This window comes from Aythya marila, assembly GCF_965140915.1.
Source record: "Aythya marila genome assembly, chromosome: 2".
NCBI classification, from domain to species: domain Eukaryota; kingdom Metazoa; phylum Chordata; class Aves; order Anseriformes; family Anatidae; genus Aythya; species Aythya marila.
The window spans coordinates 6,924,060-6,946,362 of record NC_139043.1 but is presented as its reverse complement, the minus strand read 5'-3'; the positions used below and the strand labels follow the sequence as shown (position 1 = coordinate 6,946,362).

At 47.5% G+C, this 22,303-nt stretch overlaps 1 protein-coding gene across 1 annotated transcript; it reads left to right on the top strand.

Moving 5' to 3' along the window:
* Positions 1–252: 252 nt before the first annotated feature.
* WDR86 (WD repeat domain 86) lies at positions 253–21,989 on the top strand. Its single transcript, XM_082752738.1, has 7 exons — positions 253–633; positions 1,562–1,869; positions 4,661–4,802; positions 6,243–6,675; positions 13,510–13,645; positions 17,560–17,663; positions 19,181–21,989. Exons 2-7 carry the CDS (start codon positions 1,707–1,709, stop codon positions 19,397–19,399), a joined length of 1,197 nt encoding a protein of 398 aa, XP_082608864.1. The 5' UTR covers positions 253–633; positions 1,562–1,706; the 3' UTR covers positions 19,400–21,989.
* The last annotated feature ends 314 nt before the right edge of the window (positions 21,990–22,303 follow it).

Here is a 22,303-nt window from a genome sequence, read left to right as displayed (position 1 = left end):
CCCACATCCCACTTTGGGGCCGAAGTCATGGGCTCTGCCGCCAGCCTAGTTAACCCATGGGGCAGAGAGGATGAGGGATCCCATTAAACGAGAAACAGCCCCAAAAGCTCCGAGGAAGACGTGGATATTTGGGGCTCCCGTGAGGAGAAGCCCAACCTCAGCCGGTCCTCGGGGAAGGCGAGGAGGGGGGGGGGGGCGAGAGGAGGAACAAAAGGCGATGGCTTCCCTCAAAGCCAGCCCCCGGCTCGGCAGCACGGGGAGGGGGACAGGCGGAGGGGCTGAGGGAGCCAAAACTGGAGCCTTTGGGAAGGGGAAGGAGGAAAAGAAGCGCGGCTGCCCTCCGGGGAACCGGCGGCGGGGCCGCTGCCCCCCGGGGGTCGCCCTGAGGCGGGGGGGAATGGCGCAGCCGCGCCGCGGAGCCGGGAGGCAGCCTGAGGGGGCGAAACGTGCCGCAGGAAGCGCTGCCTCCCCCCGAGGACGAGCCCGGGGACTCGGCGGGTGTGTGAGGGCGAAGGGGGTGTGGGATCCGAGCGCTTTTAGGGCGGTCATTGCAGGGTCCCAGCTGGGAACGACCCTCCCGCCCCGGCGACTCTTCCCCCCCGCCGCCTCAGCGCCGGGTGACTGGAAGGAGAGGTAAGGGGCAGCTACAGCCCCGTGGAGGTGGGGGGGGAGCTTTGGGGCGCCTCTTTTTTTGTTGGGGGTGCCTCTTTTTCTTGAAAAAAGGGGGCTGCCGTGCCGGGAGCACAAAGAGGGAGCTCCGAGGAAGCAGCAGAGGGCCGGGGAGAGGCCGCGGTTCCCGCCCGGGGGGGAAGCGGCTCTAACATGGAGGGAGAGCCGGCGCCGGGGACCCACCCCGGGGTGGCCTGAGGGGGGCACGGCGGCGGCGGGGGGAGCCCTTCCCTCTTCCCCCTCGGGCAGCACCTCGGTTGTTTTTGCCCCTCTGACCTCCCCAGAAAAACCATACGGAGCCGGGGGAGGGGGTTCATCCTTCTGAGAGAGAAGCTGAGCCCCGCCCTAGCTCCGTTCCCCTCGCAAAGAGCCGAGCCCGGGACGGAGATGCTGGGGGTCGTGTGGGAGAGATGGCGAGGAGGGTCCCTGAGGTGAGCCCGTGGTGGCCGTGGAGCTGAGGGGGGAACGAGGGGGACGGGGACAGGCAGTGCCTTTGGGCTCTGGGGGCCCCATGGGGTTGGGGTCCCCCCATAGGGTTGGGGTCCCCCCATAGGGTTGGGTCCACCCTGCTCTGAGGCGTCTCCTCTTCAGCCTTGAGGTGGTTTAAAAAGACGAAGCGCGCCCCGCTGCCTCAGCACAGGGCTCCAGGTGCCCACGTTGTGGGGCTGGGAGGGTTTGGTCCTCTCCCAAGGGGTTGGATGCCTGTGGAGAAGGTGCAGGAGTGGTTGGAAACCCATCTTCCACAGTGGGGCTTTCTGTGGAGAGAGGGGTGCTCGAGAGCCTGACGGCATCCTGCTTGAGGCAGCGATGCGTCCACGGGGGAGGTTATGGGATTTGGGGAGGTTATGGGATTCGGCATGTCCTTATCTCACTACTCTGTGTCCCTGTACAGGAGTCAGGACCCCCCGGCTGAGTTTTTCGGAGTCAAGGTAATGGCTGAAGTGGGTCGGTGGGAGACGGCTGGAGACCCACGGCGGTGCCAAGGGGGTGCCCAGCGCCCATGAGTTGACCCCCAAGCCTCTGCTGCCTTCGCCGGGATGGGGAACAGCGGCTCCGCCGTCAAGGTCTGTGCCGATCACCAAGGAGGCATCAACTGGCTGAGCCTCAGCCCCGACGGGCAGCGCCTGCTGACAGGGAGCGAGGATGGCACCGCGAGGCTCTGGAGCACGGCCGACAGCCAGTGCCACGGCCACTTCCAAGGTAGGGTGGTTGCTTTTTGCCTGCTTTTCGAGGCTGGGAGCCTGGGACAGGCCACACAGCATGTTCTGGGCTCTTTCAGTTCCTGCTGCCTGCTGCGCGGCCAAAATCATGCTTGTTTTCTTCTGGGCTTTTCTGAGGGTTGGTTGCTGTAATGTTAAGCAGAAGCTCTTTCAACCCAAACCAGGTTACCAGCACTACTGAAGGCATGGATCCTTTTATCTCAGGGTGTGGAACACAGCAGTTTAACTTCTGTCTCCTTCCAGAAGCCTTCTGTTTTACAGCCTGATGAAATCTTGACTTCTTATTATTGTCTCTGTATTTCTTTTGGTCCTTTTAATCATCTCACTTTTCAGATGATCTTTATTTAGAAGCTTTTGACCCAGAAACTGAAGTTTCTGGAAAGAAACTGTAATAAATAAGTTATTTTTTTTCCCCACAGAACTTTACATTTGACACAGAAATGTTAGCTGCTGGGCTTTTTCATTCTAAATTGTTTTTGCATTATGAACAAAATTTATTATCCTTAAACTAACATTTGAATAATTAAAAGGAGAGGAAAAGCTCTGCAGAACCCATTCATGAGGGGTCACTCTGTGGACCAAAGATTATGTTTGTATTCTCACTCACTCGTGTTCTTTTTCTCTTAAAACAGGGAGAAAAAAAAAAAAAAAAAAAAGAAGGAAGCTCTTAACATTTGGAATTTCTGATCCTTTTTTCTTCCAAAAATAAACATTGTTTGGATTTTTTTTTGTTAGTTTGTCTGCTTGTTTTTAATGATAGAGTATTGTCTTTTCCCCCACATCCTGCCATAGTTCTGTCTCCTGGAAAACTCCCTGCATTTGCTCTTTAGGGTCAGAAATCCATTTAAAGCACTAATTAACTTTGGACTAGAAAGATAAGGATACTGGATATTCTATATTCAGGATCTGGCTGCGAACTGATAGCTTTGGGGGTAAACTTAAAGAAGGTTGGATAGATTGTTTGTGAGCTGTCAATTGAATCAGATAATTGTATGTATTTTATATCCATGCACTCACACAATTCTAGTGTAAATTCATGTTATAAGAGCTATAATTACTAATCAACCTGTATCTGGAGCACAGCTTCAAGCTTCCACCACAGCATAACCGACCGACTTCTGTGGTGGCTGTTTTTGACCAGACCATCACCAGACCCTGTCTGCCAGAGGGGGTTTTGCCATCCTTTGTGTGGCTCAAGTAGTATCGATGGTTAAAATCTGACTGACAGACTTTATTTCAGTAACGAAAATGCTGTTTTGATCTTCTAAGAGCAGGATTAGAAGAAGCTGCTGCAAGAAAAATGCCAGTGGTTGAAACCTGCCCCGTTTAAGCTGCTTTGCAAAACGTTTTCAAGTAATATGAGGATGGGTATAGTTTACTTACAGTCCTACTTACAGGCCTGTTTAATTTTTGACATCTGGCGAATTTGCTTAAGAGAAAACAAGCCTGTGTGTTTTGTAATGTGGATTCTGATTTGCTGATTACTAAAAGGCTCTTGAAGTAGAGGAATTTTAACAAAATCACATTTTTGCAGTCAGCGAACCCAAGTGTTTTACTGGACAGTCTGCTTTCCCTCAGTTGTTTAGTAACTTGTTTGTACAACATGATTCTGTTTTTCTAGTGTCTTTGTCCACTTCTCTCCCTTTAATCACACTTGTTCTTTTTATATTTTTCTCTTTTCTAAATCCCAGTAAGGCCTCCTGGCTTCAGCCAAAGTCTGGGGCTCTCTTGTGACACTTCAGAAGAAACAGTTCTGGTCTGAAAACTTAGTCTGAATATATAAATACAAAAAAGTGTAAGAGCTAAAATCTGGGTAACAATCTTATCAGTTACCTAGATCGGTGACAATATTTCACAGAAGAAATCTTGGACAAAGCCGGGCCCCAAATCCTAAGGTGGTTTTAAATGCAGTTATGTTTCATAAAACAACATCACATCTTGCAAAGCAGCAACAGAAGCCTCGGGTTGCAATGTAGATTCCTCTTCGCTACCACTACCATATTTTTCAGCATGAAATTGTAGCGTAGCGGTTTTGTCTATTGTAACAGTAAATTCCCAACATACTCTGATTACTGTGTAAACAATTCTGCTCGTATTCTTTCTTTCTGTGTCATTTCCTAAAAGTGCACTGATGTTTTGAACACCGTGTTTTCACTCAGGTTATTAGTCCTAGTGGGGAAACTACTGGTTGACTTTTAGTTAGTTACGTTTTTTTGTTTGTGTTTCATTCTGCTTGGACAGTGAAACTAAACTTGCTGCTAAGGCTCACGTCTCTTCCTTTTTTCATAGTTTCATGATTTAGTTTAGGACTGTTGTTTGTGTCCTGATAATGGGCTGAGTTGAAATGCAGCCTTTTTTTTTCCTGACCAGAAGAAGAAAGCCAAACCATTTTTTATTTAAAACAAACAAGCAGCCCCCACCCCCCTTTTTAAAATGAGTTTTAAACTCCAGTAGGCTAAATTTTATTATACTGATCCTAATTTAGCCCATTATGCTTTTATAAAATGATACGAGCTGCCTGATGCGTGGAACTGTGCTGTTTTACCCTTTCACTTGATCCTTATATCAATGAAGCAGAGTTTCCTACTGTTAATTAAACACGTTGTGTTTTACACAAATCCTTAAATGTGAAGAACATGGTTTTGCATTTAAAACTAGGGCTTCAGTCTGTTTGTTTGTTGGACTTTGAGTTAAGCTGAAGAGCACACCTAGTCTGCCCTGCCTGCGTGCACTGTGGTTGAATGTCTGTACCTCTCTGTTCCTGTTCCTAGGGCATGAAAGCTACATCACCTTCTGCCACTTAGAGAACGAGGCCGCCTTCACGTGCAGCGCCGACCACACCATTCGGAAGTGGGACGTGGTGACGGGCCAGTGCCTGGCCATTTACCGAGGACACACCTCAATTGTTAACAGGTTGGTTCCACGCAGTTCTTCCATTGTGCTCCTGTTACCACGTGTGTTGTCGTTTTACTGCAACTTTCCATTACCGCGCTAATAAAATAGGTTGTGTAAACCTTTGAGTGCAAGCTACACGTGTTCCGTGCTGTAATGATTCGTTTTCCTAGCAACAGTGCTGACACATCCACAGACAGCAGATAGGAGAGAAATGAAAGGCACACAGCAGGGGAATTGAATCCAGTGCTAGGAATGAAATTCCACAAGAAATTATTCAATTGATAACAGATGCTTCTGATAAAGAGATGTAAAAACATCACGTCAAGCCTTTGAGTCACTGAGAGGCATAAAGTCGGGGCTGTTTCTGCAGTTACTATTCCTGCTCGTGCACATGAAGTTTAGTATGAAGCTGATTGTGCATGACTGATCGGCCCATTGTAAAGTCCTCTTAATCGCTGGGATGGTTTTAATTCATCACAAACAGAGCAGTAAAAGATTGATTTCTTTTTATGTGTGTTTTTTTTGTTCTTTACCGAACACAAAACACATACGATGTGTAGCTGGATCCTGTAAATAGGAGGGCTGGCTCCGTCTGTGTTTTGGCACTGGCCTGATTTTGCTTGAATCAGCAAATGGGGAAATGTGTTCCCTATTCATAAGTCTTTGTTGCCAGTTTGAAAGGTTCCAGAGGACCAAACTCAGCTGACAAAGGAGATAGGGAACATTATAACCTATCTCCAGTTGGGAAATGTGAACCGCAGAGATTGTTCTGTTATCTGTTACGTGTTTGTGCAGCTTCAGCTCGTTATTGCGGAGGCCCAGTGAGCTGAATTCTTGAGCTGCAATCTCTAGTTTGCTCTTTAGTCCTGTTAGAATTGGGGTGCTCTTGCTCTACCCTTTTTAAGATCCTGCACTATGAGAAATTAGCTGTACAGTATTTTTTTTCTGCACTCTCTATCTGTTGATAGAAATATGTTTGTATTTCTACATCATTAGTTACAGTCCAGGTTCTTGGAATGTATTTTGTAGTTTAATTCCAAGCGATTTTCGTAGGTCAGTTTATAAGTAATTATCTGCAAAGAAATACTAATACACACTTATCAAGAAAAATGAGCTTTTTGTAAAAACAAAAATCCACCGCCAACTAGAAAAACACGCAGAAGAACCACGACACTACCCGCCCCCACACTGCCCCTAACAAATTAACAGCTGTTAATTAGCATGTATAACTTAAAAAAAAAAAAAAAAAGTAGTAGTGCTGCTGGAAAGGAGTAGAAAGTGTAGAAAGATGTCTGTTCATAAATAATGTGTTTGAAACAGGCTGAATCAGAGTTATAGGTGTTGTGTTCATGCTACTGTTGCTAACTTCAGTGTGCTTGGAAGGAAAATAGTGACAAAAAAAACAGATTACGTCAAAAGAGTGGTAGTGTTAATAGATATAAATGTTATTTTTGACAGGATCCTCGTTGCCAAAGACTATCTCTTTAGTGGCTCCTATGACAGGACGGCCCGCTGCTGGAGTGTGGACAAGGAGAACCAAATCCAGGAATTCCGGGGCCATCGGAACTGTGTCCTGACTCTAGCTCACTACTCCTCCAAGGATGTCCTCGAAGAGGAGGAGGAGGAGGAGGAAGAGGAGGAGAAAGTGAGCAGAGACCTCCTGGTGACAGGTAGCACGGACTGCACTGTTAAGGTCTGGTGGGTGTCCAGCGGGCGCTGTTACCAGACTCTGCTGGGACACACTGGGGCTGTTTTATGCCTTATACTTGACGCACCAAACAGGGAGCTGTTCTCTGGCAGCACGGATTACACCATTCGAACGTGGAATATTGTCACTGGTGAGCAGTTGAAAGTGTTCAAAGAGCACCAAGGATCAATAATTTGTCTAGAGGTAAGAACGGAGGCCTTCTCAAGAGCCATTCGAAGTGGGTGTCCATATCCTGAGTGTGTGGGCCTCAATTTTCTCTTCCATTCACAGAATGGAAGCTCTTCTGAGACAGGTTTTAAATGGTGAGCGTGAAACATTCATGAAATAACAAAATAATTGTGCTCTGTGATCTTGGAACAACTCTTCTTTCTCTGAAACGTGTTACGGTGTCCTCTTGGCTTCTAGTGGCTGTCTTGGTTTAACTTCTACCTCAGTATTTATTCCGAGCTTCCTAGGTCTTGAAATTTATGTGGGGTTAGCAGGGAGCACTGTTCTGAGGAGGGTTATGTAGGGTCTGTGTTCACCAAACTCTGAAGAAATTTAACCTGAGTCCCATCCCCAGACACAGGGATGGATAACTTAAAAAGGGGAGGGTAAAAATCAGAGTAAAGCAGATACCTTCCAAAGAAAAAAAAGGACAAGACACCAAAAAACAACCCAAAATTATGGGCAAGAGATACTAGGAGAGCGTAAAGCTGAAAGAAATCCTGCTGTTAAAACCACGCAAACATATTCTGAGAAAGAGATGGCCAAACAGCAGAATGGGCAAGGAAAGTGGAAGAGAGTAGAGCTTGGGGGAGAAAAATTGGAAATAGTGAGGGAAAGAGGGGGAAAAATTAGTGTGAATTGAAAAACTGTACCTTATTTTTCTGTTTGCAGTGTTTGGCTGGTGGATGTTGCCAAGTTTGCTAATGTTGGAGGGGAGGGAAAGGGGTTAAGGAGATGAAGAAGGAAAAGGGGAACCACGGAACAAGTATTTGTCCTGCAAAGTCCGTTATTCACCAGAAAATATGAATGGGGTGTTTAAAGGAGGTTTGTAACTTAAATTTCAGGTCAGGAAAAAATGTGTTTGAATAGATGTGTCATATTAACTTCCATCAGACAATAGTTTTCTCACTGCTCTGCTTGTTTATGGCCCTACCAGCTTTTCCTTTAGGGAGGCTGCAGTATCTGTTTTTAATAGCTGTGCAATAAAAGTTGCCTTTGTTTCTGAAGAAGATGGTCACAGCCGACACTAATGGACTGAAAACCCAAGGAATGGGGTTTTTACTGAAGGAATTCTGTTTTCCTGCAGTCTTAGAAAGGAGAAAAGAGCTAAATTGTGATGCCCTGGAGTAATCTTTGTCTTGCTTGGGTGTTACAGCTTGGTCCTGAGATAGCGTGGTCATGTCTTTGAGGATGCTCAAGTAAAGCTGCTGCCGTTCCTAGTGTCACGCTATGTTTTGCTGCTTAATTGCTGCCCTTCTCCGAGGCACAGATTGGCAAGGACAGAGCTTGCTTTAATTTAATTGGGCTCTCGCTAAAATCGTTAGACAAAACTGGCTTGACCCTCTCCCAGAAGCCTGGGAAATTCAATTAAGTTTGTTGAATGCTCCAGAATGAGCAGTGCTCCTCCGCTCGTGAGCACGGAGTTAAACAATGGCTTTAAACAAACACAGCTTCTTGTGGGGGGGGGAGAAGAAAGGCGAACCCAACACATCTCCTTGGAAAACCTGAACAATTCGGGGTAGAGGAGGCCTGCTGCTGCCAAGGCTGTGCTGGCAGCGCTCCTGGCCAAATCCTCTTCCCGGAGCCCATCGCTGGTTGGTGTCTGAGGCTGGGTACACGCTGCCCCACAGAGACCCTGCAGTTTTAAGGCCTCTAAACCCTACCCCAGCTTGAAGAGTCGCTGCTGAACAGCTTCAGCCCGTCGATCCTTCCTCTTTTGCACTGGGTTCAACTCGAGCCCTTCTGTTCCACTTGGCTGCCTCTCCGTGCAGCCCACGTGGGATTTTTCAGCCTTTTATAAAAAGGTCAGTCACCAGAATCCATACAAAGGTGGCACAACAGAAGGGAAACTTCCTGAACAGAGGTGTTTTGTTTTTTATTATTATTTTTTTTTCTTGTTGTTTGTTTGCTCTGCTCTTTGTCCTAACGACTTTTTGTTCTCCCGAAGCTTTTGGAGCCTTCTTTGCCCGGGGCTTCTTTCTGTCGGTGTTGCAATCTGTGTCAGGGAGTTAGCGGAGCATTTTTCTAACAGTGGGCCAGGGAGGGCTGGGAGGTAGTTGCGAGTCCCTCCCGGTAGCCAGCAGTTTTAATTGTTGGCAGTAATTGCTTTCTTCGGGGGATAGAAGAGTGAGCTGCTAATTACCCCAGATTTTTACTCCCCTGTCCTGGAGGAGCAGAGCTGGTCCCAGCAATTACAGGCGGTTGTTACCTCCTCACCGGCTGGTAAATGCTTGTGTGAGGAGGCTGATGGGGCAAAAAAAAAGTCCTTGTTTTCATTTTATTTATGCAAAAAAAGGCTCCAAAGGCAGGCTGACCTTTCAAAAAGTTTGCGAAAATGACTTTGGCCAGAGGACAGGGAAAGTTTGGATATCGAGACCGTGTTTTTTCCCCAACTTTAAAATGCGCTGTCATTACCCGGAGTGCCCCGGGATGCTCTGAACTGCTGAAATGAGGCCTGGGCTGTTCCCGTTGCTTTCCAGTAAATACCAGGAGCCTTTCTGTAGCGTGGATGGAGCCTTTCTGGGCAGATAGCACAAAGCACACTTGTGTTTTCCACCTTGCTTCCTGCAGCATGAAGAGCAGAGAGGTGATGCCGTGGACACGTTTGGATTTTGAATGTTCCTCGGTTGCTCTGAGATCCTTTAGGTGCATCGATTGGAGGAGCCTGAGGATCCTAAACTAGGAGAGAAAGCCCTGGTTAGCTTTTAGCTCTCCTTTTTCCCCTTTCCTTGGAGAACCTGGAGGACGGAGTGAAGAGCGAGCCGTTCCCATCTTCCTGTGCCTCGTCCTGCCCGGGCTGACGGTCCCGCACGTGCTGTGCTCCCCTCATTGTTCCGCTGCAGGTCCCAGCTTCCCCTCCTGCCTCTCCTCCTGCTTCCACTGATGTTTTCCCAGAAGATTTGCTGCCTGCTGCGAGGATCGTGTCCGAGCTCGGTGCCGTGGCAGCTCAGGCAGTCAGGCGAGGTAACCGGCAGCCAGAGCTCCCTCCCTGCTCTCCCGCAGCGCGTCGAGAGCTTGGCAGGCGAGGGCCAGCAGCTGTTCTGCGTGCTCCCTCTCCACCCGAGAGCCAGCGGTGAGGTTTTATAGGAAGCAACGGGGAAGAAGCAAGGGTGGGCTGAGAGGAATCACGCAGCTCGTTCCGCTTCTTCCACTTAAAAAACTCGGAGCCCTGCTATTTGTAATTAATAATCGATTTTGCTTTTCCTTAACGCGGCCGTCTGCAGTAACCCTGGCCTAAATATTTCCTTGTGTATGTTGTTCCAAACGCCTCCAAAGCGGTTTTGCAAATCGTTCTCAGGGATTGCTTTGTCGTTTGCCGATTGTTCAGGCCGAGTATTTGTAAAAGCTGTGCTGCCAGAAGCTGGCAGGAGGAAAACGATCCAGCTTGGTATTTAGCTTGGATGCTACAGGGAACGTTCTTAGGAGGATGAGAATTGCAAAAGGAGTTTTAAATGAACACGCGTGGGCAAGGGCTTGCTTCTGGTTTTCCTGCAAGAGATCCTTTGTTGGGAACATTCCCTTTGGTCGTCTCTCCGAGCTGGCGAGGAGAAAAGAATGCTTTGAGCAAAGCCATTGCCTGAACTCTGCTTGTGCGCTTAACTGTTGTGAGCACGGGGACAGAATTGTTTTCCTTGTCACATCAACTGAATGAAGTGCACGTAGGTTTTGTAATTCGTTGCATAATTCATCAGAGGGTGAAGATACGAATTAGAGGGATCTGAACTTGTACAACACCTTTAGAAAAGGGTCGTGCTTCTAGGACCATTACATTGCACTGAAGAAGTTGAAAAACGCTCTTTAGCAGCCAGACCAGAGAGCTCACTCTAGATGGATTCTCAGCTTAAAAAAAAAAAAAAACAACAACAAAAACAAAACCCAATCCCTTGCCCACAGGGAGTTCTTTAGCTCATTAAAATGAATGTGGTTTGAATGGGATCCTGAAAGTCTAACTCGGCTGAAGGCTCGCGGAGCTGTAACTTGAGGCTGCTCCAAGCTGGTGATTGCTGACTTGGAAGCAGCTGCGAGCAGAAGACCCAGCTGACAGGTTGTAGGAACACCGACCCCCACGAAGACGATGAACTGGCAGTGGGAAATGGGGCCAACGTGAACTCGAGCTCCTGGCAGCTGGCTGGGGGCTAAATTGTGGCTTACACAATTTTGGGAGACACAATGGGGAGAGCAAAGTCCGTTCCTGGAAGCTGCGGGGTGAAATACCTGCTAAATAATTCTGCTGCTGTGCTGTTGGCATTCACACAGGTGGAAATTGTCTTAAGCTGCTGCAAGTATTGACTTCAGCCAAGCCCGTGGAGCAACAGGGTTGGGACTGCCTTGAGAGACCGGCCCTTGGTTTGCTGTTTGGTGGAGCTGTGGCGTGTCTAGGGGCTGCCACCACCAGCAGGGCTGCATAAATTGAGCAGTTTTAAGTAAAACCTGGAAATGCTTCAGTGTTTGCAACCTGTAGTCTGCCACTGCTGTATCTTTGCAGCTTAAAGGCCGGTGTCACTGAGCTTCTTCACGGACCAGCACACCTCCAGGACTTCGGGCTAAGGACTGAGACGAATTTCCTTCCTTCTGGTGTCTGGGTTGCATCTGGTGCAAAACAAAGTCCCTCAAAGCAACGAGGAAAAACGAACGGGCCAGAATTACAGCTATCAACGTGGTGATTTTTTTTTTTTCCCCTCTGTCTGGCTCAGGCTTTAAAACCGGGCATCTGATTGTCATCAGCTTTTTTTTTTTTTTTTTTTTTTTTTTTTATTCTTTTGAAGCTCCTCGGGTCTGAAATGCCCACTCAGCTTGTTAGTATCCGAGCTGCGAGTCCCTCGGGTGCTGTGTGCTCTGCCACAGGTGGCCTTGCCTCGCCTTGCCATGCTTTGCCTCGTCCGGAACTTTGTCAGGCTCTTAGCCAAAGGGAACAAAGGGCTTCGAAGCCAGCCAAGGGAAATACAGCTCTGAAAATATCACTGCTTCTCCAGGCACTTGCAGATTACAGCATGTAACTCTTTCTCCTGATCGTTTGGAAACCAATAGCTGACAGGCTGGGGTATATTCGGGAAATCTATTGGGTGAAATTTTACGTTTTTCCTTTTAAATCATAAAGAAGTTAAATTCTTCACTAAGAACAGGGCTGGGGATAGGGAATTGGGTAGGGATTTCACAGCCTGTTGGGATGAGGGGAGGGAAAAGGCCTGGTAGTTTGTGACGGGGGGCTGCAAGCCCACAAGTGTTTGCTGAAAATGAGCGCACCTGGATGCCCGGACACAAAATTGGGTCTTGCCTTCAGGTGGAGAAGGCAGCATGCTCCGTTTTAAGGTAGAAACTGTTTCAGATATCTGCTTCAGGATGAGAGGAGTCGTGCCCTAGGCTGCAGTGACTGCAAGGAGCTGTCTTAGCTGTAAGTATCTCCATCCATTTAGGTGTAGATACCTGCGTGGTCCTGCTGCTGGTGGATCTGATTTACATCTTCACCCTGAGCTGATGGCTCTCGCTGGGTTTCCCCACCAGCAGCTCCTTCGTGCCCTGCATTTTGCAAGCACCACAGTTCTGCTGTTGGGCTTGGTCTGTGCCATCCAGCGGGCTGCTCCACCTGCTGGGATTTCTGATGGGATTTCTGATAGGAACGACGCCTTTTGGGAGTGGGGATGGAGGTGGGAGAGGGCGAAAAACATTTCAACCTGGCAGAAACAGCGTGCAAAGAGCAGAGAAGGAGGGTTTATAACAATGCAAGGTGGTGGAAGAGCCAGCCCCTTAAAAGTGACCTCAGAGCAAGACCCAGCTCCAGTTTTTTGTCATTTGTTCTGCGCTTGGTTTCCTGCAGGTGTCTGCCAGTCCCTTGAGCCTTCTGATCTGTGCGTGGGGAGGGGAACCATGGCGTTGTTCCTCCTTAACATAAATCCTGTGTCCCTGGGGAGTTGGGATTCCCCCTCCCGGCTCTCTGTGCCTTTGAAACGGATTGCCACAAGTCTCTGAACCTTACCTCGAAGGGTGGCTGTGAGAGCACGTTGTCCTCCTGCCTCCAGGTGGTGGGCCAGCTCTCAGCCTGGGCTCACAGCTCCGTGGAACTGTGGCTGTTCAAACCTTCCGCTCATTTTCCTCAGCTGAACACCGAGTGCAAGGCTTTTCTTTGCACCAGAGGGCTTCCCTGCGAAGCTGTTGGTGTGTACCAGCTGGCTTCACAGCCTTGCACGGGTCGGTAACGTCCTCACTGTCTCAATTTCCCTCCTGCAATCCTTCCCTTGGCTGTGTCTGCGTGGAAAGGAGAAAACAACCTCATTCACTGCTGAGCTCACAGGGTGGAGGATGACGGCCATCCACGAAGAGCTGTTCTTTGGGTTTTACAGGCAGGCTTGCTCTACACTCCCAGCAGAAGAGAATCTGGTTGAAAATGTTTAGAAACCCGTGTGAGAATAGTTACTCATCTAATCTCTAGGTAATGGTCCAAAAAGACTTCAGGAAACAAAGGTACAAGACCCGAGGAAGAGTGAGCGTTTCCAAACGACCTTGTGCAGAGCGATCCTGTTATTCTCGGGTTTCTGTTGGGTGGAAATGTATTTTGAATTTACATTTTTTTGTTACTCGAGATTGTTCTGGGGTTTTCGTTTTAATTAAAACGAAGTGTTTTAATTAAGTGTTCTTGTCAGTGAGGCTCTGCAGAGACCGCCACGCAGGTTTGTTGTGTTTTTTTTTTTTCCCCTTTTTTGAGGCTGTTCAGTCAGAAGCCGTGACTTCAGATGAGTCACTGCAGCGCAGCTCTCTCACCAGCAGGCCTGAGAGACTCTTGCTGATGTTTTTTTTTTTTTTTTTTTCCTTCAGCTAGTGAACCGGCACCTGTACTCAGGCAGCGCGGACAGGACGGTGAAGTGCTGGTTGGTGGACACTGGGGAGCGAATCCAAACCTACAAGGCTCACAAGCACAGCGTTAGCACTTTGAAATACCACGCTGGCATCTGTAAGTTGCCTTTCCTGTGTTCAGCAATCCCCTGTCTCCTTGTGGATGTTTGTCTTTGATCAAAGCTTGTTCCTAGAGGACACAGTAGCTGCTAAGGCTTGTGAAACCGTCACTTTTTTCAGCTCCAGCATGTTTTGTGCTCGGTATCAAACTCTGCTGCGCTGCTCCATGTGAGAAGCTTCGATCTTCCCATCATTTCCCACCTCCCTCTTCCAGCATGTGAAGGGGCAGCTGCTTTATTTCTGCTAGGAAGGGAAGGGGCTTGGATCCAGAGCTGTCTGGGGGCTGTTTGTACGGCCACGCTTTGGCTTCACCAGTCTGATGTCTGTCAGTCTGCTTCTGCTGCGTATTTGGGGACACAAAGTGCTGCCCTGTGCCTGCCTCTGCCACCCTGTCAGCGCTGTGTAAGGGATTGTCCTAAACCAGAACCACATCTCGAGTCCACATAGCATGCTCTGACCAAGAAATCTCTTTAAATCCCTCTCCTGGCTGGTTTTCCTTCTGCATGCCATCTGTGTGCTTCGGGGTTTGGGTTGCAAGGCTACGGCTCTGCTTTTATCAGCCTGTTCTTCTGCCACTGACATCAGACCTGATGAGCCTTCATTCACTTCCCAGACAAGTATTTCTCTGCCATCCATGTCATCCAGTGAAGGAATACCTGTCTTTAGCTGCTCTAGAAACTGCAGAGCTTTTCTGCTTGTGATTTCTGTACTTCAGCTCTGCAACCAACACGTGAGACTAAAAGAATGGTTACTATTGGGCCTTAATAACTCTTTTGGAAGATTATTGGCATGGTGGTGATGAATGGGCTGTTGGACATGGCCAAATACCTGACCACACTCATCATCCAGTAACCGAACTCATTGCTTAATCGTGTTTGGAAACAACACGAAACCAAACCCGTAGGTAGATTTAGATTTTTAGCAGGTAAGCCTTTTTTTTTTTTTTTTTTTTTTGGCCTTCCTTTTAATGGACCCACAGCACTACCAGCCTCTATTAAAATAGTTAATCATAATTCATTTCAGCTCCCAGAACTGCCCTGTGCTTTAGTTGCTGCTGATTTAAACTTGTGCAGGTGGCTAAAAGGCTGAAATGGAAGGGAAAGGGGTCTGAGCTTATGCTGCAAAATTGTTATTGCTCAAAAGAAGAAAGTCAGGCTCAGACAGAAGTTTAATCATCTGGGGCCACCCCCACCAACCCTGCGGCTTTCTTTCTCTTCCCCCTCAGCCCCACGCCCTGTCCCTGCCGTACACATCACTGCGTTTCCCTCGCAGTCTCTCAAAATGCAGGCAGTGTTGTTGCTGCATTTAGTCAGACCTGTGAAGAACATCCTGCTAGTGTGAGAGAAGTGTGCGTAGTGTTAGTTAAAAATCTCATTTTTAAATCAGATGCAGAAATAGTAAAGGTGTCAAACAGGGCAAATTGAATCCTTCCACTTGAGGGGTGGAATACACGTCATGGAAAAATGCTGGGGCTGCGACTGAATAATAATCCAGATGCGTTTTAATTCTTGAAGGAGGAAATTTCCCTCTAAAAATGAATTTATATACTATGATTGGTTGTGTTAAGTAATGCAATTCTCTAATAGCTGCAGTTGTGATTGAAACACAGCTATTAGCTACTGGGTAAGTAAGTGATCAAAGGCATATGCACTCGATACCAAATATTAGAGTTAATGTAGCTTGAAATTCGAGCTGCTCACCTAGGACAGATGGGCACTGTGCGTGCATTCTCTGCTTTTCAAAAACGTGGAGAAAATAATTCCAGATAAATTAACTTTGTTTTCCGTTATGTCGCACGTGCACCTGCCCAAGAAGACAGAAGGAATCTCGGCTGAGAAGTGGTAATTTTCTTTTAGAAGATCTGAATTTTTTTGCTTGTTATCTGATCAGTACCCACAGGCTTGGTGCCTCAAAGATTTCACAGTGTAAATAAGGAAACGTAGTCAGAGGAGGGCAGGAAAAATATACACGTGTTTCCTAAATGGCTCTATCATATAGGCAGGCCAGACAGATCTGAGAACTAAGCCTAAAATAATCAGAATATGTTTCTAGTGGCTTTCCTCAGTACGCTTCTGGAATTAATAGCATGGGGAATATTAAAGCTTGTTCTCAGCTTCATTAACTTAATGATATTGGCTTGGTTATTTCTCTCCTGCAGTATGTGCATGGTCATTAAAAATTTAATTCAGTTTATTTTTTTTTCATGACACAAAATTCCCAAGGGAACGTTTAAAACCTGTCCACCCTCCCAAGATACTGTGAAATTTAAGTAAATTATAAAAAATGAATTGTTATTTTTATATATTAATTGCTTGTTTCACAGAGGTGCACATATAACCATATTTAAATGCTGAATCTGGGTTAGATCAACAGCTCGGCTCTAAAACTCGGAGCTGCAGAGAAGCTCCCTAAATCTGGAGTGGCAGTTCAAAAGACGTAAAGGATGCTTGTCAAAAGCAAAATCCTGATAGCTGAAACAAACTGACAGCTGCACAGCGAAAACAACTCTTAATTGGTTCTTACTCGGTGTGTGTGTGTGTAGTAGGCATTAAGTGATTCCCATTCACTGAAAAAAAAATACCTTGTTCTGTGCTTTACATTGGTGTTACTGCTTTGCAGAATGGGACAAATGCTTTTTTAGGATTGTGTTGGCAACTGAGTTTGTGCAGGCCCATAGAAAATGAGGCAGATTTTTCCACATCCAGATGTTTCTTGAAGGTGTACCCCGAAGTACCCAGCCTCCTGCTGTTTAATTGGAAGCTGAAAAGCTGGTGGCAGTAGGTAGCCCGTTCTCATCTCTTACTTTAGCCCTGAATTTACCATGTGTTAATTTACCAACGTGCTAATTTCTTCACATCTATTTAGAAATCCATTGCCCAGCTACTCCCAAAAGATAAGACATCAGCAATCTGTTGTTTTCAGGCATTTCAGTTCTGTAAAAGTCTTTCCACTCTAGTGGCTTTTGCAGAGCCATGAAAGGCAGGGAGCAGTGAGTATGTTGCTTTTTGCACATCTGAAATTTTTATCTCTAGATAAACTCGAGGAATTTGGGGTAAGTGAAGGGAAAATAACTGTTCACAAGGACAGTTTGTAACCCTTAAAGCATGCAGATGTGCTCCCTTTGGGGCATAATGCTAAGCACACAGCCTAAATGTTCAATACTGCCTTACGCTTCCTGGCTGCAGCAAATCCAGGGTCTAACATGAAGCTCCTGAAAAGCTGAGAAATTGTTCTCTGAGCATGTTAAGATACCCTGCGGAAACCTGATCCTCAGTCAAAATCCCTGCTCGTGCTTAATTTAGTTTAAAAACAAAAATCTCGCGGCACATTTACAATGTCTAGCACCTAGAAGAGAAGAGTTACAGCCCAAATCCTCAAATAGTTCTGTACCGAATCAGGTTATAGCCCAGGCCTTGAGTCGCTTAAAGGCTCTGCTGCTTGCAAAGACCCTAAGCTGCAGGATTTAGCTGAAGAAATCTACCACGCTGGAAGAGTTTATAAAGCTTCCCGTAAAGCTGCCTGCACCTGCTGCTCACCTCCGAGGCCAGATCTACCCGTGATATTTTAACAGAGACAGCCAGACGTTTTGACAGTAAGCTTTTGGTTGAAAATGGGGGAAAATACGTAAAATGATGAAGCTGGGGCCAAATTCATCTGATCAGAATGGGAAATAGCTACAAAGGGATGTGTGGAGGGAGTTCAGTGTTTGAAGACTACAAATGAAGTCAGGCGTGCGGGGGCTGAAATTGAAATGATCAGAACTTGCTCTACCTGAGAAGAGGCTCAGGCCAAATGCTGATATGCCCCGGTCCTTTGTGAACTGGTTTTGAGAAGGTTTGTGAACTGGTGTGAGCTGGTGTTACGTGGCTGCTCACGCCTGGCCTCGTGCCACGCCGTGTGGTTGCTTTGCAGTGTTCACAGGAAGCGGGGATGCCTGCGCCAGAGCTTTCAATTCCAGGAGCGGCGTCCTGCAGAAGATCTTCCGAGGACACAAGTTCATCATCAACTGCATCCAGGTACCAAAGGGGCTTCTCTGCTGGGGTTTCACTTCTGATTTATCCCCCGTTGGTTCCGTGAGCTGCTGTGGCTCTTCTCCCTGTGATGTGCTGGGCTAAGATGAAGCGTCACAGACTCAAACATTCCCCATGCAATTTTAGAAAAACTCTATTGAGGATAAGCGAAACCTTATAAAACCCTATATAAAATAATAAAATACTGCCTCCGGCATATATTTTTCTATAGGTATGAAGATGACAGAGCAGCTTTGTATTGACATCTGGTCCACCTCCTACCAGACAAAGGGAAGAGTCTCTGCTGCTGGGTTAAAAATGTTCTGGAAGTTAATTGAAGCCCTTCAAAAGTTGCACACACGTTGTCCTCAAGGGCTACGGGCGTTTCAGTATAAAAGTGGGGACGTTAGTAATCCTTGCGGGCAGTGCTAAGACCAGTTTTGTGGTTTAAATTACACTGCAAGGAGTCCTGGAGGGAAAGTTTGAATCCCTGGGTGCTTTGGGTGATCCACATTTCCCCACGTCAGGCTCTCAGTACAAGCTGAGCACAGGATGAGGTTTTTGATGAAGAGCATGAGACTCTGTCAGCATTTTTGGCAGGCTGAAGGTCGAAAGAAAAACGAGAGGGGATGAAATTCCTGTTGGAGCTGATCCCAAGCGTACATACTTGTGAATATGTTCCTCTTGTATGTTTTTTTTTCTGAATTAGCACGTGGCTAGCTGGTCTTAAACTGCAAATGCTTGGCTGTTGAGCAGGTTTTGTAGCAGAGGGTCACCTGGATGCAGGTGAAGTTGGGTAACAGCTGCGAGAATCACTTCGCAGCACTGCCGAGAGTAGAGCTTGCCTCTGTACTTTTTTGTAATTTAATTCCCAAGGGTAAAACATCCCGGGAAAGGAGAGGACTGAGAAGTGGCGACCTTAATCTGAACCGGTGTGGGAAGGGGAGGATGAACGAGGCCGATGGCTTTCTTCTGGGGGCAGGGGGGTAACTGGAAACACTGCCAACGGAGAGAATGTTGTGTTGAGAAATACAAACTACAGGCAGGCATTGAGGTTACATTTCTGGGGGTTTGCAAGAACAAAAGATTTCAGAGGGGGAATTGTGCAGATTGTGTACTGCAGAGGAAGAAGGGAGGTGGTAAGGACAACTCCTGACCCACCCACCGGTGCTGATTTTCGGTGCTGCCTTCAGCTTCAAAACCAGCAGGCTGAAACCAGCACAGAAATTCCCAGCTCCAGCCTACACCGACACTAAGAAGTTAGCTCCCCGTTGCTTTTCTGGTAGATTTAAGTTATTTATAACCCTTGCTGTTTATATTTGATGGCTCTGTGAAGTGGCTGAGAAACGAAGCCTGACTTGGTAACATCTCATCCCACTCCAGCCGTTTTCGTGGTAATTTATACCGGCTCCTGCGACGAGCTATCGGGTCTTAAGGCTCGGTTCAAGCTGCGTTCGCTCTGATTTTGGGTTGTGCTCATTCGGAGCCGTGCAGTTTGATGCTGTGTGACCCTGTTGTTGCAGATCCACAACGAGTTGCTGTACACGGCTTCCCACGACGGCACGCTAAGGATCTGGGACATCCGGGGGATATGCAAGAGGAATAAGCGGCGCTTGAAGAAGGAGCGGTCGGCGCAGGGCAGGAGCTCGCAGAAGGGAAGCCTCCCTCGGCTTTTCAACAACAAAGTGGGCTGCATGGTGCAGCAGGAGAACGGCGACCACGAGACCGTTGAACTCATGTGACTGTCCGGAAGGGACTTCTCAGCCGTGACCAAAGCTGAACCTTTTGTTTTCTGCACCACTGTGTCCATGTAACCCAGAACTTGGGAAGAAGAGATGGGAAACTGCTTTGCTCGAGCCTTTTACAAGCCGGGATTGATTCTCTGGGACTGGCAGACAAGACTCCAGTCAGGCCACCCCCCCCAGCTGACTCTCAGCTGAGCATGGGGGGGGTCAGGTGATGTCTCTGTGCTGGGTGTGTAATTAAGGACTTGATTTACAACTGCTTTTTTTCCAATTTCTCTGGCACAGAGGCATTTCACACTTCTGCCTGTCTGGTACCTAATGAGAAGCGTTTCCTCCCGTTCCTGTTGCCTGCTCGCATGCCCTCTGTCCAGCTGAATGTAGCAAGTGAAGGTGCCTTGCAGTGGGACTATGAGTTCAATGATCAAGGCTGACCTTCAGCTCAATTTTTTGCTGACCAGACGGATGAAGGCAGGAGGATTCGGCCTAGCAGGGAGGAGTTTAAAGCAGGCTGGAGACCTCTCTGGGAAGCTGAGAGCATCAGGACAGAGATTAAATTGCTAAATGAGAGACCAAGCTACACCTCAGACCTCTTGGGCTAAGGCACAGCAAGTTGTCCTTCTCCCAGCCGCCTCGTAGGATCCTTCTTTAAGCTCTCACGCTTCAGAAAGGAAGCAGCAGTGGCCCCGTGTGCTTCTCGTGTGTGTTGCCAGGGGTGCACACGCTGCCAACCACCTGTTTTTCCCCAGGCACAGTTTCCCAGATGGGAAACTCCTTACGTGCGTCTGGGACGGGCCTCAGCACAGCCGGGGCTGGAAGCTGGGCATCCTCCTTCTATCCATGGGGAGTTTTGAGCATGTTTTTGAGGCAAAACAGGAAGATTTATTGGGTCGCTAAGCAGTTGAAGTCGAGGGTACTTCTCCCAGTCTTTTTCCAGGTTCATTCCTTTCTGATAACCACTGAGCCATGAATAAACAAGGGTTCTTCTATTTTTCTATTCGCAGATATAGCTCTTTGTAGGCCCAGTACAAAAATAGCTACCCACATGTTTTTATTTTTATGGCTTTATTTATTCTGTACTACGGCAAGATAAAAAAAATAATGCTGTAATTCCTTTTTAGAATGGACTAATAAACATGTGGCATTTACAGATAACTGCCTGCTTATTACTCGTGTTTGGCGGGGATTTGGCCGCCTGCAGAAGCGCAGCAGCAAAGAATGGCTGGAATATGGAAAAATAAACATACGCTTTTGAAAACATTTCTTTCCTTTCCCTCAGTGCTGGGGCCAGGCAGGCGCGCTGCGGAGCTGTCCTGCCTCCTGCCCGTGACCGGACGGATCGAGCTTAGTGTCTGTAGTCAGGGGAAGGGGTGACTGGCCCCAAACCAGAGCACAATACTAAGGAAAAATTGCGTGTGATGAGGAGCCACGCACAGCAGCTGAAGCGCTGGGTCAGGGCTGTCAGTGCTGCTACGTACGCTGCTCGCCTCTCCTGCTGAGCAGCTTCCTTAGCTCTTACCTGGCGGGTTTCTGCAGCGAGTTGGGAAGAACGTTTTAATTATGTTAAACGCCTGCTAAGAGACCAGCTTTGGAGGGCATCTGCATACTGTACACTCATTCCCCTGTAACTCTGGCGGGCCCCTTTGTAGCTCAGTGCTGGCCCTGCAGGAAATGTTTCCCTTGGTTGCTGGGGGTGCAGGCTCGGCACGCAGCTCAGTTGAGTTGTGTGGTGCTTGGAAATCTATGCTAAGTAGCAGGCCTTCAGCAGAGATGGACAGAGCTGCACAGATGGCCTGGCACATTCTTTGTGTTCAAAACTCTGAACTGCAGGCATTTTGGGGCAGACGTGAGAGCCCGTCAGCGAGCAGCTGCACAGGGAGGTCACAAATGGATTTTATAGATGCAGAGCTCCTCGAGCAGAATTAGTGAGTCAGTACCACTTCTGCCTGCTGCTAAAGATATCGACGTCTTCAAGCACAGGTTCAAAATTAACTACACCTTTTAGCCAATGCCTCCCGCCCGGCTTAAAACTGCACGCACAGTTACTGGGGGGCAGTGCTGGCAGGATTACATCACTGAGGAATGGCTTCTCTGGCAGACACCGCATGTTGTGATGCTAATTTTAAATTCCTCAAGGACAAATGTGCACTTCTCGAGCTGTCATTGCCACTTTGCTATGCAAGCCACTTCAAAGAAAAGAGCCCTGTGCAGCACAACGCTGCCTTCAGTGCATGCCTTAGGGGTTGGATAAGGCAATGCCATCATGCCGGTAGGTTTGTGAACCTTTTAGCTGAAGGAAAGCAAAAACTCATGCTTTCCCACCCATTTCTTGTTATTTCTTGTCCATGGACTTTTTTTTTTTCCCATTCTGTTGTATATTTATATATTTTTTGCTCATTATCATTCAGTAGTTCTTCAGTGCTCTCCCCTATAGAAATGGGATAGAACAGTTGCCGTTTCTTTCCTCAGCATTTTGTATTACTGGCTTTAGAAATGCTTCAACCTATGAGGACAAGATACAAAACTACCTCATTTTTGTAGCATTTGTCTTGATGCACAAGTGTAAAATAAACAGTTCCTTAACAGTGTAATCATCCCCTGCCTTTTGCTGCCCTTGACTAAGGTAGCCAGATAAAAAAGAAAAGTCCATTACTGAAGCCTATCAAATCCGTAACTGGAATGGTGCTGTCGGGTTGCAGGCTGTGGCTCTGCTTACAGCACTGTGTGTGCCCTAACACAGCTGCAAGCCCTCATTTCCCCCATTGGTAAATGCTGGGTAAGAATGAACTGGCACCACATAAAAGGTTCTCAGTTTTTCGGACCTACCTCTAAGCAAAGATCCTGGCTAGTTTCTGCGTTCCCACCAGCTTCAGCGCCTCTGCCTGGAGCAGGTAGGCCATGAGC